The 14,673-nt window shown below is 53.2% G+C and overlaps 1 protein-coding gene across 7 annotated transcripts in view; it reads right to left on the reverse strand.

The window, feature by feature from the left end:
- Positions 1 to 14,673, reverse strand: part of PIP5K1C (phosphatidylinositol-4-phosphate 5-kinase type 1 gamma) — a 52,083-nt gene that overhangs the window by 18,119 nt on the left and 19,291 nt on the right. For all 7 annotated transcript variants that reach the window (XM_081136808.1, XM_081136806.1, XM_081136807.1 and 4 more), the window contains exons 2-7: positions 7,939 to 7,970; positions 6,024 to 6,116; positions 3,625 to 3,755; positions 2,752 to 2,869; positions 2,218 to 2,370; positions 517 to 816 (exon numbers count right to left, since the gene is read on the reverse strand). In XM_081136808.1, the coding sequence (XP_080992934.1) occupies positions 517 to 816; positions 2,218 to 2,370; positions 2,752 to 2,869; positions 3,625 to 3,755; positions 6,024 to 6,116; positions 7,939 to 7,970 (827 nt within the window). The remainder of the gene's footprint in view (positions 1 to 516; positions 817 to 2,217; positions 2,371 to 2,751; positions 2,870 to 3,624; positions 3,756 to 6,023; positions 6,117 to 7,938; positions 7,971 to 14,673) is intronic.

Raw genomic sequence — 14,673 nt, forward strand, 5'->3', positions numbered from 1 at the left:
AGGGGCGACTGGCCTGACCTTGCAGGCTGTGGGGGGCAGACTGAGATTGTAAGAGCTCATGAAGACCCCAGTGGAGCATTTTTTATCCCTAAAAAGCACCTAACCATGGAGGAGGGCAGCATGGAGCCAGTGAGTGCGGCATGGTGGGGCAGGTCTGGATCTCAGGTGCCCTTTAAGTTAAGGGTCATAAGAATGTCGAGCTGCTCGTGCAGGTTTGGGGTCTGCTGTAGGAACACAGCCTGCTTCAGGACATAGGGATAAGGGGAGGAGGAGGGAGCCTGGTGCTGGATGGTGTATCTTGGGGTCACACTGCACTAGCTTTCACCAGTGTCACTGGTTCACAGGTGGGAAAACTGAGGCTCAGAGAGGGGAGTAACATGGTTAGGAGCACACTGGTGCATCCTCAGCATCCCCACCCTTAACCACCTGCACTTGTCCAGGCAATGGAGCCTCTCTGGCCCTGAGCTTCTCCTCTGCAGTGGAGCTGGGGCAGGAGGGCTGGGGCCACAGGCTCACCAGGCAGTCCCGCTGCAGCGTCTTGACAAGTGCAGAAAAGGTGTCAGCATCAAGCAGGAGCCCCTCGGGCATGTCCTGGATGAAGTCCAGGTCCTTGTAGGTGGGGATGCTCTTTTCTCGTTCCTTCTTGCTGGCCCGCCGCTTGTACGTGGAGCCCTTGAGATCAAACTTGAGGTGCATCTTGACCATGCGTGGCAGGATGTTGTTCATGACCACCACCCGGATGTTCTTGCCTCCAGACTGCACGCAATACAGCCCATAGAACTTGGGCAGGAGCGTCCGCGGGTTCTGGTTGAGGTTCTAGGGGGAGGGGAAGGAGGGAAGAGCTCAGTAGACAGCAGTCAGGGCCCCAAGCTCTGCCTGGGAGCCACTCCTGCACTCCCTGGCCTCGAACACAGCCACTCAAATCTCAGGCCAGAGGTCACCTCCTCAGGAAGCCTCCCTGACCTGACCACCTCCCTCCCCAGCACCCAACTTTACATGGGTCATACCAGCCAGTTTAATTCTCAATCTCCCAACTCAAATGGAAACTCCAGGAGGGTCTGTTTTACAGCGCCAGGTCCAGAGACATGGCCTTTCGATAAAGAATGCCATGGGACACTCCCAAGGTGTCTGGACCCAGCTTCCCACCAGATCGGACCAGGGTTTCTCTTCCACAGCCCACCCTGGGGGGATATTGAAGGGAACAGCCCCCAGATATGTCCAGAACAAGGGTTTGCAAACTCCAGCCCACAGGCAAACTCCATCCGGCTGCTTGTTCTCATACTAAGAATGGTTTTATATTGGTAAAGAGTTGAAAAAAATACAAAAAATAGCATTTTGTGGCATGTGAAAATATCATAAAATTCACATTTCAGTGTCCATAATAAACTTTTATTGGCATTTGGCACTGTCTATGGTAGTGTTCAAGCTGCAATGGCAGAGCTGAGCTGTGGAGACAGGCTGTTGGCTCAGAAAGTTGTCTGGCTCTTTACAGAAAGTTTGCTGGTTTCTGATTTAGAGGAGTCAGGGGTCCCACCAAGATTACACATGGCAGATGAGGGATGCCCTAAGGGGAGAAGGTCACAACCTGGGCAGAGGACCCAGAGGGGTCTGTCCTCACGCCCACTAGGTCAGCGCAGCAGGGCGGTCAGCACTCAACTGGAGCCTACTTAAGTACAAGGACCCCCACTCCCACCCGTGCCCAGGAGCCTGACATGCCTTTTTGGGTCTTCAGTCATACCATAATGGGGATGCTCAAGTAGCTGGTCCTTTGTGAGATGCCAGTTGGTGGCCCAGCTCTGCTTGCCCCATGCGTGAGTCACCAAATGCCGAAACACTTGGCCCATGAGCCACAATTTCTGGACCCACGACTCAGGGATGTTAGTGGGGTGAAGGACGGGGAGCCAGGGCCTAAACAGCAATTCCTGCTCACAAGTGTGGGGGTAGTTCCTGAGGGGAACTCCGAGGGTGAGGCCCAGTGACCCAGGAAGGCTTCTCATGAACGTCTACAGGATGAGCAGTATCCCAAGAATCTTAGGGACCCGTCTGCCAGAGCCTTGGAGCCTTTGCTCCTGCATGTCTGTGAAAAGGAGCTCAGGGCAGAGAGGAATTGCTGCATGTACTGGGAGGAAGAGGGGCATAAGGTTGGGGGAGGCAGACAGGGGCTTGGAGGGACACTGCCCCCAACCCCTGGAACCTTGAGGGAGCCCATGCCCCTACCATGTAGTAGCCAGGCAGCAGCTTCTGTAGGAACTCTGCCTCCTTGTGCATCACCGTCTTGATGATGAACTCATCGTCGCTGGTCACGTAGAAGAGGGAGCCGCTGGCACCAGGGTTGGACAGCTCGATCAGTGGCTCATTGCACAGCGAGTACTGGAAGGGGGGTGGTAAATGGGTGGAGGGGTCCCATCTGTGATGAGCTCATAGGAAACAGTAACGTCTGCTTTGCTGGCAGGTTCTCTCTCTCCCTCCTGTGTGGAAGGAAAGGAGGCCCCAACCTACAGCCAGTAAGGAACTGAGCCCTGCCAAAGACAACATGAGCTTGGCATTGGACCCTTCCCCAGTCTAGCGTCACATGAGACTCCAGCCACTGCCCACCTCTTAATTATAATTCTGAGCAAAGAATCTAGCTAAGCTGAATCCAATTCTTGATGCACAGAAACTGGCACAGAAACTGGTTACAACCAGGTGGTGTTTTGAGCCACTGAGTTTGTGCTAACTTGTTACAAAGCAACAACTGACTAAGACACTTACCAAGTAATCGTCTGGCCGGATTCCAAAGAGCTCCCGAAAGTAGCGGAAGGCGACAGGTGCATAGGTCTTGAACCTGAAGTCCTGGAAGTGGTGGGCAGGTGTGAGGTTGCTGCCTTCACTGTGGAGGAAAGGAGGAGGAAAGCTTGTGAGGAATGGTGCCTCTAGGTGCTGAGCTCCACTGCCTTCCCTAAGTCGCCAATCTGAAAGGCAACTTGAGGCTCCTAATGGGACCAAGGGCTGTGGCCAGTCTCGGGCTGTTTCCCAGTATCCACTCTCCCTTCCTTCGTTAGCAGTAGAGTCCACAATGTTGGCTGAGCACATGGCCATCTGGAATAAGACCACTTTCCAGCCTCTCTTGCAACTAGGTGTGGTCAAGTGACTATACTCGGCCAATGAGCTGTGAGTAGGGCAGAAACCATGTGTCATTTCCTGACTGTGCCCTAAAGGAAAGGGGAATGTGCTACCCTTCCCCTTCTTCCTGCTGTTGGAACATAGACATGATGGCAAGAGCCTGGGCAGCCACCTGGGACTGCTGTTTAGAAAAACTGCATACTGAGGATAGTGGAGCAACCAGAAGGAACCCAGGACCCAGCTGACCAGCCCCGGATTGCCTATAGGTTTTTGTGTGTGTGTGAGACAAACTTCTATCTTTTGTCCCCTATTTTTAAAAAACCACTATTACACTGGCTCTCTCTGATTCAGCAGCAAACTAATACCCTAATGGATCCCAAGTCAGACCTCAAAGTCAAGTAGACACCAGTAAAGGGCTGTACTATTTGCAGCAGAGAAGGGAGCTCAAAAATAGGAGGCTGTTTTATATGACAACAGTGTGTCTATTGGGTGAGCTGCTGGAGGCATGGGAGCCAGGCCTACCTGGGGAAGAAGATGCTCTCCACGACGTAGAAGTCCTGCATAAGCACATCTCGCTCCGGCTTGGAGCTCAGGTTGCCCACGGTGTAGCCAATACCCAGCTGGATGGCCCCCTTTAGGGTGGAAGACGTGGTCTGTGGGGAAATGCAGTCACATAAAGACCTACCCCTGGGCCAGCCCCTATCCCATCCCTGGGCCCCAGGGTGCCTACTAGCACTTATCACAGTTTTGTGAGCCTCAGGCCAGTCGCTCGGCCTGCACAACCACACAGAAAATAAGTGGCTTGACTGAGACTCCAACACTGCCTCGTACAACCCAAGGCCCATTTTCAATCAAGGTTCTAGAACATCCCAACATCTCAAAACTGCCCTGAGGCAGCAGGAATCTATCCACCATCAGGGTTTGTTTTTTGGGGGTGGTGGGGGGCACAATGTAGAGAGAGACACTTAAACTTCATTTCTGTAGACCTGAGTTCCTTCTACCCACTTTCTGGGTGATTTACATTGTCATGAGCAGAGAACAACATTGCCTCTCTATGCCTCAGTTTCTCTACCCATAGCTGGGAATGAAGATGAGTGTTAGCTCACGTGAGTGGCCTGGACCAAAGGCTGTCCATGCCTGAGAAGCATTCGCTGTTTGCACTTTTCTCACCACTGTGGTTTACGTTGTCACTGTGCGCTCTAAGCAGCACTGAGGAAAGACATCTCAACCCTCAGTCTCTGATTCTGGGCCCTACCCCTGTCACAGGTGCAAGTAGCAGGAGGGAAGTCAGGAGTTAGCTTCTGCCCCCAAGCAAGCCCATCCTCCTGTGTGAGGGTCTCAGTCTCCAGTTGCCTCTTCTCCTGAACCCCCTCACTGGGAGGGGCATGTCCTAACCTCCACACTCAACTCCCTTAAGATGCCATCAACTGAACACAAGTTTCTACAGGGGAAATACACAAATGGCCAACAAGCACAGGAGAAGGTGCTCAACACCATTAGCCATTAGGAAAATACAAATCAAAACCACAGTGACATACCATTTCACATGCACTAGGCTGGGTATAATCAGAAAGAAAGACAAGTGCTGGTGAGGACTGGGAGACACTGGAATCCCCGTGCACAGTTGGTGGGAATGGAAAATGGAATAGCCACTGTGCAAAACAGTCTGGAAGTTCCTCAAATGGTTATACAAAAAGTTTCCATGTGACCCAGCAATTCCACTGCTAAGTACGTGCCTCAAAGAGAGAAAAGTACATCTACAGCCTGGCCAGCATGGTTCAGCAGTTGAGCATCGACCTATGATCCAGGAGACTGCAGTTCGATTCCTGGTCAGGGCACATGCCTGGGTTGTGGGCTCCGTCCCCAGTAGGGGGCGTGCAGGAGGCAGCCGATCAATGACTCTCATCACTGATGTTTCTCTCTCTCTCTCCCCCTCTCTCTCTCTCCCTCTCTCTCTCTGAAATCAATAAAGAGATATATTTTTAAAAAGGCACATCTACAAAAACGTGCACAAACTTTCACAGCAGCATCATTCATAACAGCCCCAAAGTGGAAAAAACCCAAGTGTCCATTGATGGGTGAATGGATAAACACATGTTCACCCACACACTGGAGTATTATTCAGCCATGAAATGGAGTGAAGCACTGACACTACAACGTGGATGAACCTTGAAAACAACATGCTCAGTGAGAGAAGCCAGATACAAGAGGCCACACAGTGTGTGATTCCATTTATGTGAAATGTCCAGAACAGGCAAATCCACAAAGACGGGAAGTAGGTTCACGTTTGCCAGGAGCTGTGAAGGGGGACACGGAGTGACTACTAATAGGGATGGGGTATCTTTTTGGAGAGATGGAAATATTCTAAAATTAACTGCGGTGATGACTGCACAATTCTGTGAATACTCCAGAAACCATCTAATTGTACACTTCAAAAGGGGAAAATCACATGGTGTGTGTGCCTTCTCTCAGCAAAGCTGTTATATCATGAAGTACAACTGAGAAAGACAGAACTAATGGCGGTGGGGTCCAGGTTCCCTGCATACTCCCCCAGCCTGGCCTGGCTCAGAGCTTCCCATCACAGCCTCATCTTAGCCCTGCTTTCGGAGGGAGAAGAAGGGAGCTGTAATTTCCTCTATCTCTAGATGAGCCAGCAGGGCTGGGAGCTGAGGGCTCACCCAAGGTCACAGGTGATCCTGGAGCCAGGCAGGCCGTGCAGCCCGTGTAGCCTCAGAGCACATCCCTAAGCTGCCTGAGATGACAACATGCAGCAGGGACCTTGTCAGGACTGAGGGTCCTGCACAGAGGGGCCCATGCCTGACCTTCAGCAGACACTGTATGTGTTGGAAGCATATAGGTTCCCTGAACTGCTGAGAGCCCCCCTTCACTCTGCCCCAGCTGGCTAAGGACAGAGGAAGAACCTTTTTGTAAGTGGTTTCGCCAGATGCGTCCACGCCCCGATGGCCTAGCTTCCTCCCGTGCCCAGGGCCTGGCTGTCCGGTCATCGACGGGGCCTAGAGAAGAGAAAACAGGAAGCATAAAAAGTGAGCAAGGAGGAGCCACCGAGGCTGTAACACTCTAGAAATTCTGGCGAGAGAGGAGCTTAGTCACCGTGCCCAGCTGGAGCCCAGGGCTCGGCCATATGGGGCATGCGGGGGGGGGGGCAGAAAGCTGTGTGGGCAGGTTGCACACCCAGTGGGCAACACCTCACATCCACAAGGGCCCACATCCAGACCAGGACCCCCAGGTCCTTGAAAAAGCTGGAAGCCAGCAGCTGCAACCACCTAATTTTAGGGTCTTTCTGTCAGTACTGCTGACATTGGAACCAGGTTGTTCTCTGTGGGGGGGGGGGGGCCTGTCCTGGGTACTGTGGGGGATTGAGCAGCATGCCTGGCCCCAATCCACTTGATGCCAGTAACAACCCCAGTGTGACAACCACAGATGTGCCCAGATGTTGTCCACTGTCCCCTGGGGGCAGAATAGCCCTCTAGGCTAAATGATTATGAACAGCATCCCCTCCCAGGTCCCATTTGCCCAGCTCCTGAAAGCTAGGGGACAGCTGTGGCAGATGTGACATGGGCCATCCCAACAAACTTGTGTGGAAGCCACTGGCCCTCGTGTGACGTCACAAGAGGAGGATAGTGGAAGAGGCGACGGGAGCCTGGAGGGACACTTAAAGCTGGCTTGTGTGTCTAAGGCCAGCCAGTAGACAGAAACTGAGTGCCCCTCTGGTGGCTCCACCCGTCACTAACATTTAAGAAGTAGCCACTATGTACTGTCAGAGTTCAAAAATCCCACACACCCTTTCTGGCCATCAGCTCGACCTGCACTGCCCCCACATCGATTCCAGGCAGCCCTCTAACGTCCCCCACCCACCATCCCTCCTCAGCTTGGCTCCCACGTTTTCTGCACACTGGCCACCAGGGGGCAGGGTCCCCTCAGGAACCTTTTGTTGCTGCCCCTGCCGCACACCTCTCACTGGCTCCCTATTGCCCTTGGAGGGCCTGGGCCTACTCATCTCCCACTCCTACTGCCCCGTGAGTGGAGGAAGCCCTCCTTTGAAGGGCCCACATGGTGGGGGGCATCCTGGGATAGGAGACCTGGCTCCAAGGGGACAAAGGATGCTCAGGCAGGACTTCTGCTACCACAGGTGCAGGCAAGCCATACCTGAGTTGCTCCTCCTGTAAAACAGCTCAGAAACGCTTCTCATAGGCCACCTTCAGTAGTGACAGGAAACTCTAACCAGGGACAGTGGAGACCCCACCTGTACTGTCCTCGCTGAGGACAGGCAGCAGGGGCCCACAGGGCAGCATGGCCGCATGTATGCATGAGAGCGGACATCACCAGGGAAATCTGTCTAGGAACATGCCTGGAAGATGGTGAGGATGGTGGGCTCCCAGGCATGAAGAATGAAAGGGACTCTGCACTCCTATGTGGGCTGCCTAGGACACCACGAGACACTACGAAAAAGGTGCTACTAGTCAGGCATTGGGCAGGCACCACCCTCCTGGCAAGACCCCTCCTCCTCAGTGACCAGAACTTGTCCAACTTCCCTACTACCTCTCGGGCCTCCCCTTTCTGGCCTACCCCCTCTCCCTCACTGGCCCAGGGCTGAGTCCTTGGGCCTTGTCCCTCCCCAACCTGCATCCCTCCCTGAAACTCCAGATGCTGGCAGGGGGATGGGATTTTCACCCATCTCACATTTGCCATCATTTGGGCCCAGAGAGGTACAGTGAGTTGCCGTGAGTCCACAGCGCAGGACCCAAGCAGGGCTGGGTGCTTCCTTGTCTGTCTTCTGGAGGAGACAGGTCAGGATAGGGCCCACAGGACACTTACCTCAGTCAGGGCAGTCTTTTTCTGGGCCAAACCTGAGGAAAAGAAGGGAGACTTCAGACTGGCAGCAGGGAGTCCAAACCACAGGGCCTAGCCCACCAACCTACACATCTTCCCATGTCAGGGACTCCAAGGGGGGTTCAGGCTGCTGACCATGCTCCCCCCTCACACACAGGTGCCTACAACCTCATTAGGTACTCTGTGTCCCTAGGGAGGGTCACAAGAACCCCTCATGGAAAACAGAAGTATGGAGACAGGACAGGCTGAGATGGTAGGATGACTGGATGCTGGGTAACCCCCAGGCAGGAGCAGCAGGGAGAGACAACCCCCCAACTCTGACCCACCATTTACCCCAAAGACATCAGGTCCTTGTTGGAAAGAACTGACTGAATTCACAAAGTGCCATCTTCCTCTGCTGGTAGGAACAGGGCTTAACCAGGAGACACTTGGGTCACAAAGAAATCAGGTGACCCAGAGGTTCAAGGTTGGGATGATGTTGTGGGGAGGGCCCGGGCACTGGGGAGCTATGGTCAGTAAGCTGTGGCCAGGGACCCAGGATGGAGCAATGGTACCAGCTCTATTGGCCCTATCTAGGGAGCTAGTTCTGGAAAAACAGCCAAGGACTTGGCTCTTTTCACCACAACTTCCAGGAGCACTCCCTGGCCTAAGGAAGTTCATGGTGAGAAAATGTGCAATTTTCCTCCTTCAGGGCCATTCCCTCAATCCTAGCTCCCAGCAGGGAGGCCTCGGGCCCCACCACTGACCTCTCTGAGCCCCAGTGTCCTTACGGGGAAAGTGGCTTCTGCTAAGGATTATCTGTTCAATGAGGGTGATCAGCAGATAATGCCCCCAAAAGATGTCCACATCCTGATCCAGGAATGGGTTTGCAGACAGAATTAAGGCCCCTGGGATGGGGATGACCCTAGATTCCCCAGGGACCTAGGGCCATCCCAGGGTCCTTATAAGAGGGAGGCAGGAGGGTCAGAGTCAGAGAGATGGAAGAGGCTGTGCTGCTGGCTGTGACAATGGAGAAGGGCCACAAACAGGGATACAGCACTTCTAGAAGCTGGAAAAGGCAGGAAATGGTTCTCTCTGGAGTCTCAGGAAGGAACCAGCCCTGCCCACACCGGGATTTAGACCAATGAGACCCATGTCAGACTACTGACCCCAGAATTGTCAGAGAATAAATGTGTATGGTTTTAAGCCAAGTTTGCATTGATTTGTTTCAGCTGCAACAGGAAACTCATTCACTGGGTGTCAAACGGGGGGGGGGGGGGGGGGCGGCAAGTAATGACCAGGACAGACCTGGCCCCTGCCCTCAAGGGCTCACAGGAGGGAGCAGAGAAGGGTCTGTACAGTTGGATGAGTGCCAGGAGAATGATTCGGGTGCAGATTAACAAGGGAGGTCTTGGGCTTTGACCCTGAGGGAGGTGGGAGCCCTGGAGGGCTTTGGGTAGAGAGCGACTTGGCCTTTACATAGGTGCTCACAAGCACTCCCTGGTGGCTGCTTCAGGGATGACAGACTGGGGGGGGGGGCGGGGGAGGGCAGGAGATAGGGACCAGGCGGGCCAGAGGAAGGCCTGGTCTAGGTGGGATCCAATGGGGTGGACCAAGGTGGGGATTCAGGAAGGGTGAGAAATGCGCTTCTGAAAGATCTAAAGTTAGGAGAGACAGGCTGTACTCACTGGAGGCAGAGTGAGAACAGGAAGGAGTCAGAAATGACTAAGGATTTTGACTGGAGCAATTAACAGAAGGAAGGAGCTGCCAGCTGAGGTGGGGGATGGGCAGGAGCAGGTTTGGGAGGGATGGTCAGGCACACTGTGGCTGTGTTGAGTGTGAGATCCCTGTGAGCCCACATGGAGACATATTGGGGCAGCTGGACACTGAGTCTGCAGCTCAGGGGAACCCCAGCGAGAAACTGGACTGTGGGTGTTGTCAGGGTGCAGACAGGGTTGGAATCCCAAGAGTGGACCAGGCTGCCTGGAAGGATTCAGGTCAGGAAGGGAGAGGGGCAGGCCAGGTGTGGCATCTGGGGTCAATCTCACTGGGCAGAGGAGGAACCTGTTCTGCTCCAATCAGTGACAGTTGTACAACATTGTGAAGATACAAAAAACGCTGAACTGTATACTTAAGTGTAAATTTTATGGTATATGAATTATTTCTAATTTAAAAAAATATAAAACAAAGCCAAGCCAACACAGCCAAAGGTACAGGCCAGGACAGCAGGGGTGGAGACTCATGTCCTCTTTCAGTTATGACCACCACCCCAGCAGTCTGTGCCCACCTGTGCAAACAGGGAGCTGAGACCTCCTAGGAGATGGTCCAGATGCGGAAACTGAGTCTGCATGGGGGGCAACTAGCTGAGGCTAAGGTCAAGGCCACACGGCCCACCAGAGGGGACCCTGGCACAGAGGACAACGCCAACGAACTGAGTCACCACGCAGGGCCCCAGAAGGGCCAGCTGAACGAGGATACACCAGCCACATGGGGGTCAGGCTGGGCTCTGGGTGCCTACTGGCAGATGTTTGAGGCTCCCCACCTGAGTCCTGGCCACAGCGATGAACCTGGGCTTTGGCACATCCCAAAGCCCTGCTGGTGGCAAGTGGGTGGCAAGCGGGGACTGGAAGGTGCTGGAAAGCTGACATAATATTTTCATTGGCTGCTCAACAGCAGAACAATTCATGGTTTTGCATTTGGGGTGTGGGGAAGGAAGAGGAGAGAAGGCAGGGAGCCAGCAGTGGACCAGGACATATCTTGTATGAGGGTCCCTGGGCCCAGAACCCATCCAACAGTAACCACTTGAGTCCTGGCCTCCTCCACAAACCACACCTCCTATGTCCTGCTCCCACACCCAAGGTGTTTGAATTCTGTGGGCCTGGGGGGGGGCGGTGCAGGGAATGGACACAAACACCTCAGGGCATTGGCATGTGCCATTCCCTCTGCCCTGAACACCCTCCCCGAGATCTCCCTGAGGCTGGCCCTTCGGTCCTCAAGTCTCAGCCCAGCCTCCCCTCAGAGTGGCCACCCTAGTCACCTCCCTGTCCTATTACTCAGGCCACATTCCCCAGTATTTCCATCTGCATGTCCCCACCTGCTCTCTGAAATTCCTTTTTTTAACCTCATCATCTGCCCCACCACAGCGTGATGACTGTGAGGGCAGTGACCTTGTCACTCTCAGCCTGTACGTATCTTCAGAAGAAGGGCTGGGGCTCAGGCATGAGTCTGTTGCACGAGGTCACACAGCTGCAGAGGGTGGCGGTCATTCCCACTGGCTGGGCCAGGCTGGAGATGGCAGAGACCATGCCCAGATGTGGAGGTCCTCCCAGCCCAAGATAGGACCAATTATCTTCTGAATGAGCCACCCCATTTTTTTGAAGAAATTAATTTTTAAAATTGGCCTGGAGGAGGGGAAGAGCCCGACATACAAAGCTGGGAGAGCAGGCCCTATGCAGCCCTATCTCCAGGCCAAGACCCGCCTCAGGGCACAGCTGTACTGCCTGCTGGTCTGGCACTGCCCTTAGCAGACACCTGTGAATGCTTGTTGACTTCTAACGGACAAGGGACAGAGAGATGAAGGGACAGACATAGTGGCTCTCCCCTCTCCCCTCAGAAGGAGTTGCTTCTCCACATTTGTTTGATGTGGAAACCAAGGCAGGGAAAGCTCCCAAAGGACCATGGGCCCCTAGGACCCAGGGACGGGGCTTTAACATATGTCCTCCAGCACTAGGCTCTACCTTGACTCTGTCCAGAATATGCTACTACTCCTCACTCCTCTCAGCCCCATCATCACCCACCTGGACCAGCACAGTCTCCTCAGCCCTTCACACTGCCCCCCACCACCCACCCCCACCCCAGTTTGTCCTCCTCACAGCAGCCACCAAAGGGTGCCTGTGAGGAGTGGAGTCAGGCCCCATCTTTGCTCCATCCACAGCCCTCCAGGGATCCCTGGGGTAAAAACCCAAGTCTTCCCCTGCCCTACAAAGCTCTTCTCAACCTGCCCCATCCCCTCCCTGCCCTCATCTCCGCCCTCTCTACTTGCTCACTCTGCTCTAGCCACACAGGCCTTCTCCCAGTTCCTCCAACACAACAGGCGCTGTCCTGCTTCAGGGCCTTTGCAAGGGCTTTGTATCCCTAGGCTGCTGTATCCAAAGGGCCTAGAACAAAACCTGGCCCACAGGAGACACTCAAGAAACCATGGATGAATGAGTTAATGAATGAATAAATGACTAAACTGGCTCCAGCCTGAAAGCAAGCAAGGCCAATGTGGACTCAGCAATCAGACCAAAATTAAGGATGGGGAAGGAAAGGTGCAGACTGACAAAAAGAAAAAAAATATTAGCAAAACAGAAAACACAAGCTGGGTTGATGGGACTGGGGCTCTGCCTGTCAAATTCCCAGTGAAGCAAAAATGAATGGTGGGTAGAAGTTGGTGCCCCATCCCCACCCTCACAGATGCAGCAGCCCGTCCACTGCAATGAGCACCTACTGGGCTCCAGGACACTAGGTGGCTTCTCAGCCTTGGTTCAGAGTATGAAAGACCAAGTCCCATAGGTTAGGAAGAAGGCAGCTGCCAGAGGAGGGTGTTCTTAGCAGAGGGATGTAGGCCTGCAGGGCCCAGAATGAGGACGCACAGGAGCCAAGGGAACCAAGGAGGGGCAGGTGACACTGAGTAGGGGATGTGGGCAGAGTGACCAGAAGGGGAGCCTACCACATCCCTGTCCTGCCACAGGGTCTCACTCAACCCCACTGCGGCCCTGGGGAGCAAACATCATGTCCATTTACATCAAGACATCCTACAGACTGTGTCACCTGCCTCCCTTAACACCCCACTCCTCTTCCCCTCCCCCTCACTCTGCTTCAGCCACACAGGACTCCTTGCTGTTCCTCCAACACACCAAGCCTGGTCCTGCCTCAGGACCTTTGCATGTGCTGTTCCCCCATACCAGAATCACCCCAGACCCTTGCTGGGTTTGCTCCCTTGCTTCACTGAGCTAGCTCAAACGTCACCCCCTCAGAGAGGCTATTCCCCAACCATCTCGCCCAAAACAGTCCCTCCAAGGTCCCTTTCCCAACCTCCCGGGCTTTTTCAGTCTTCCTTGAACTCAGCACCATGTGTGTTGTGTCTCCCCCAACAGGTGGACCAGGTCTGCTTTGTCATCTGCTGACAGACACCTGCAAAGTTCTCTGAGAGCAGGGAGAGTCACTGCTGGAAAGGAGTGGCAGGGGAATGTGAGGTTTGTCAGATCTGTACAGGGTCTGTACCCCAGGTGGAGCCATGGCCCACAGCGTCGATCAGCAGCAAAGGAGCCTGCAATCCTGCAAAGCAGGAAGTGGCACGGGGGGCCAGCCACAGGCCCACCTCCCTGATTAACTGGAATGGTCTGGCGAACCTTTAGGCACAGAGGCAGAATCCCAGGAGGGCATACAGGAGGTGGTACTGAGGCAGCATTGCATGGGCACAGCAGGGAGCAGAGCTGGGGCACTCAGGCGCCTGAGCCAGACAACACCTGATCTCATTTCACGATCGCATTTTACAGGTGGGAAAACAGGTTTGGAGAAATTTAGGAAGTTATTCAAAGGTGAAAGACCAGACAATCACATCTCAGAATCCAGAAAAGCAATCAACAAAATTTAACATGAATTTGATATTCAAAAAAACTACTAAGAAACTGAAAGAGCCCGGCCGGGCATGGCTCAGCGCTTGAGCATTGACCTAGGATCCAGGCGATCAGGGTTTGATTCCCGGTCAGGGCACATGCCCGGATTGCGGGTTCGATCCCCAGTTGGGGGAGTGCAGGAGGCAGCCAATCAATGACTCTCTCATCATTGATATTTCTATCTCTCTCTCCCTCTCCTTTCCTCTCTCTGAAATCAATAAAGATATATTTTTTTTAAAAAGAAACTGAAAGAAAAAAAGTGAGGGTTGCAGGAAGAAAAGCTGCCTTTATTTAAAAATAAGTACAAAGCAAAAACTCATGGCAAACAAATTAATATGAACCACAGGCAAGGGAGTGGCTGAGAGCTTCCACTGCGGGGGAGGGCACTCACCAATGTAATTGGGCAAGAAAAAGAAAAGGGATGAAGACTGGAAAGAGAAATACAAAATTTTATTTTATTTTTTTTTTAATCCTCCCCTGAGGATATTTTTTCCATTGCTTTTCAGAGAGAGTGGGAGAGAAAGACAGAGAAACATTGATGTGAGAGAGACACATTGATTGATTGCCTCCCGCACACGCCCCGACCAGGCCACGGGGATGAGCCTGCAACTGAGGTATGTGCTCTTGGCTGGAATCGAACCTGGGACCCTTCAGTCCACAGGCCAACACTCTAACCACTGAGCCAAACCAGCTAGGGCAAAAAAGACAAAATTTTAGAAAATCCAAGAGAACCAACTGACCAACCATTAGGACGAAACGGGGTGCAGCAAGGTGGCAGGCCACTTAACCAAGATCATAGTGCAAGTATATAAGACGTGGAATGGAAGGTTTCTACCCTTTGCACCCACAGCTGCTCTTCATAGGCTACCTTTTCCTGGTTTCACGCTAGGATTAATTTTTATCTGTGAAATATAGATGTCCTCTCCCATTAAAATACAGATGCTAAAGCTCCAATTGCTAATTCTTTACCAGGTTCACATGTGGTATGACAATGAATAGGTGTGAACCTGGGGGTCAACACTATGCCAAGGCAGAAATGAAGAACTTGCACATTTTGCAGTATCTCAGACTTTTACCACCA

Source organism: Miniopterus schreibersii, assembly GCF_964146895.1.
Source record: "Miniopterus schreibersii genome assembly, chromosome: 4".
NCBI classification, from domain to species: Eukaryota; Metazoa; Chordata; class Mammalia; order Chiroptera; family Miniopteridae; genus Miniopterus; species Miniopterus schreibersii.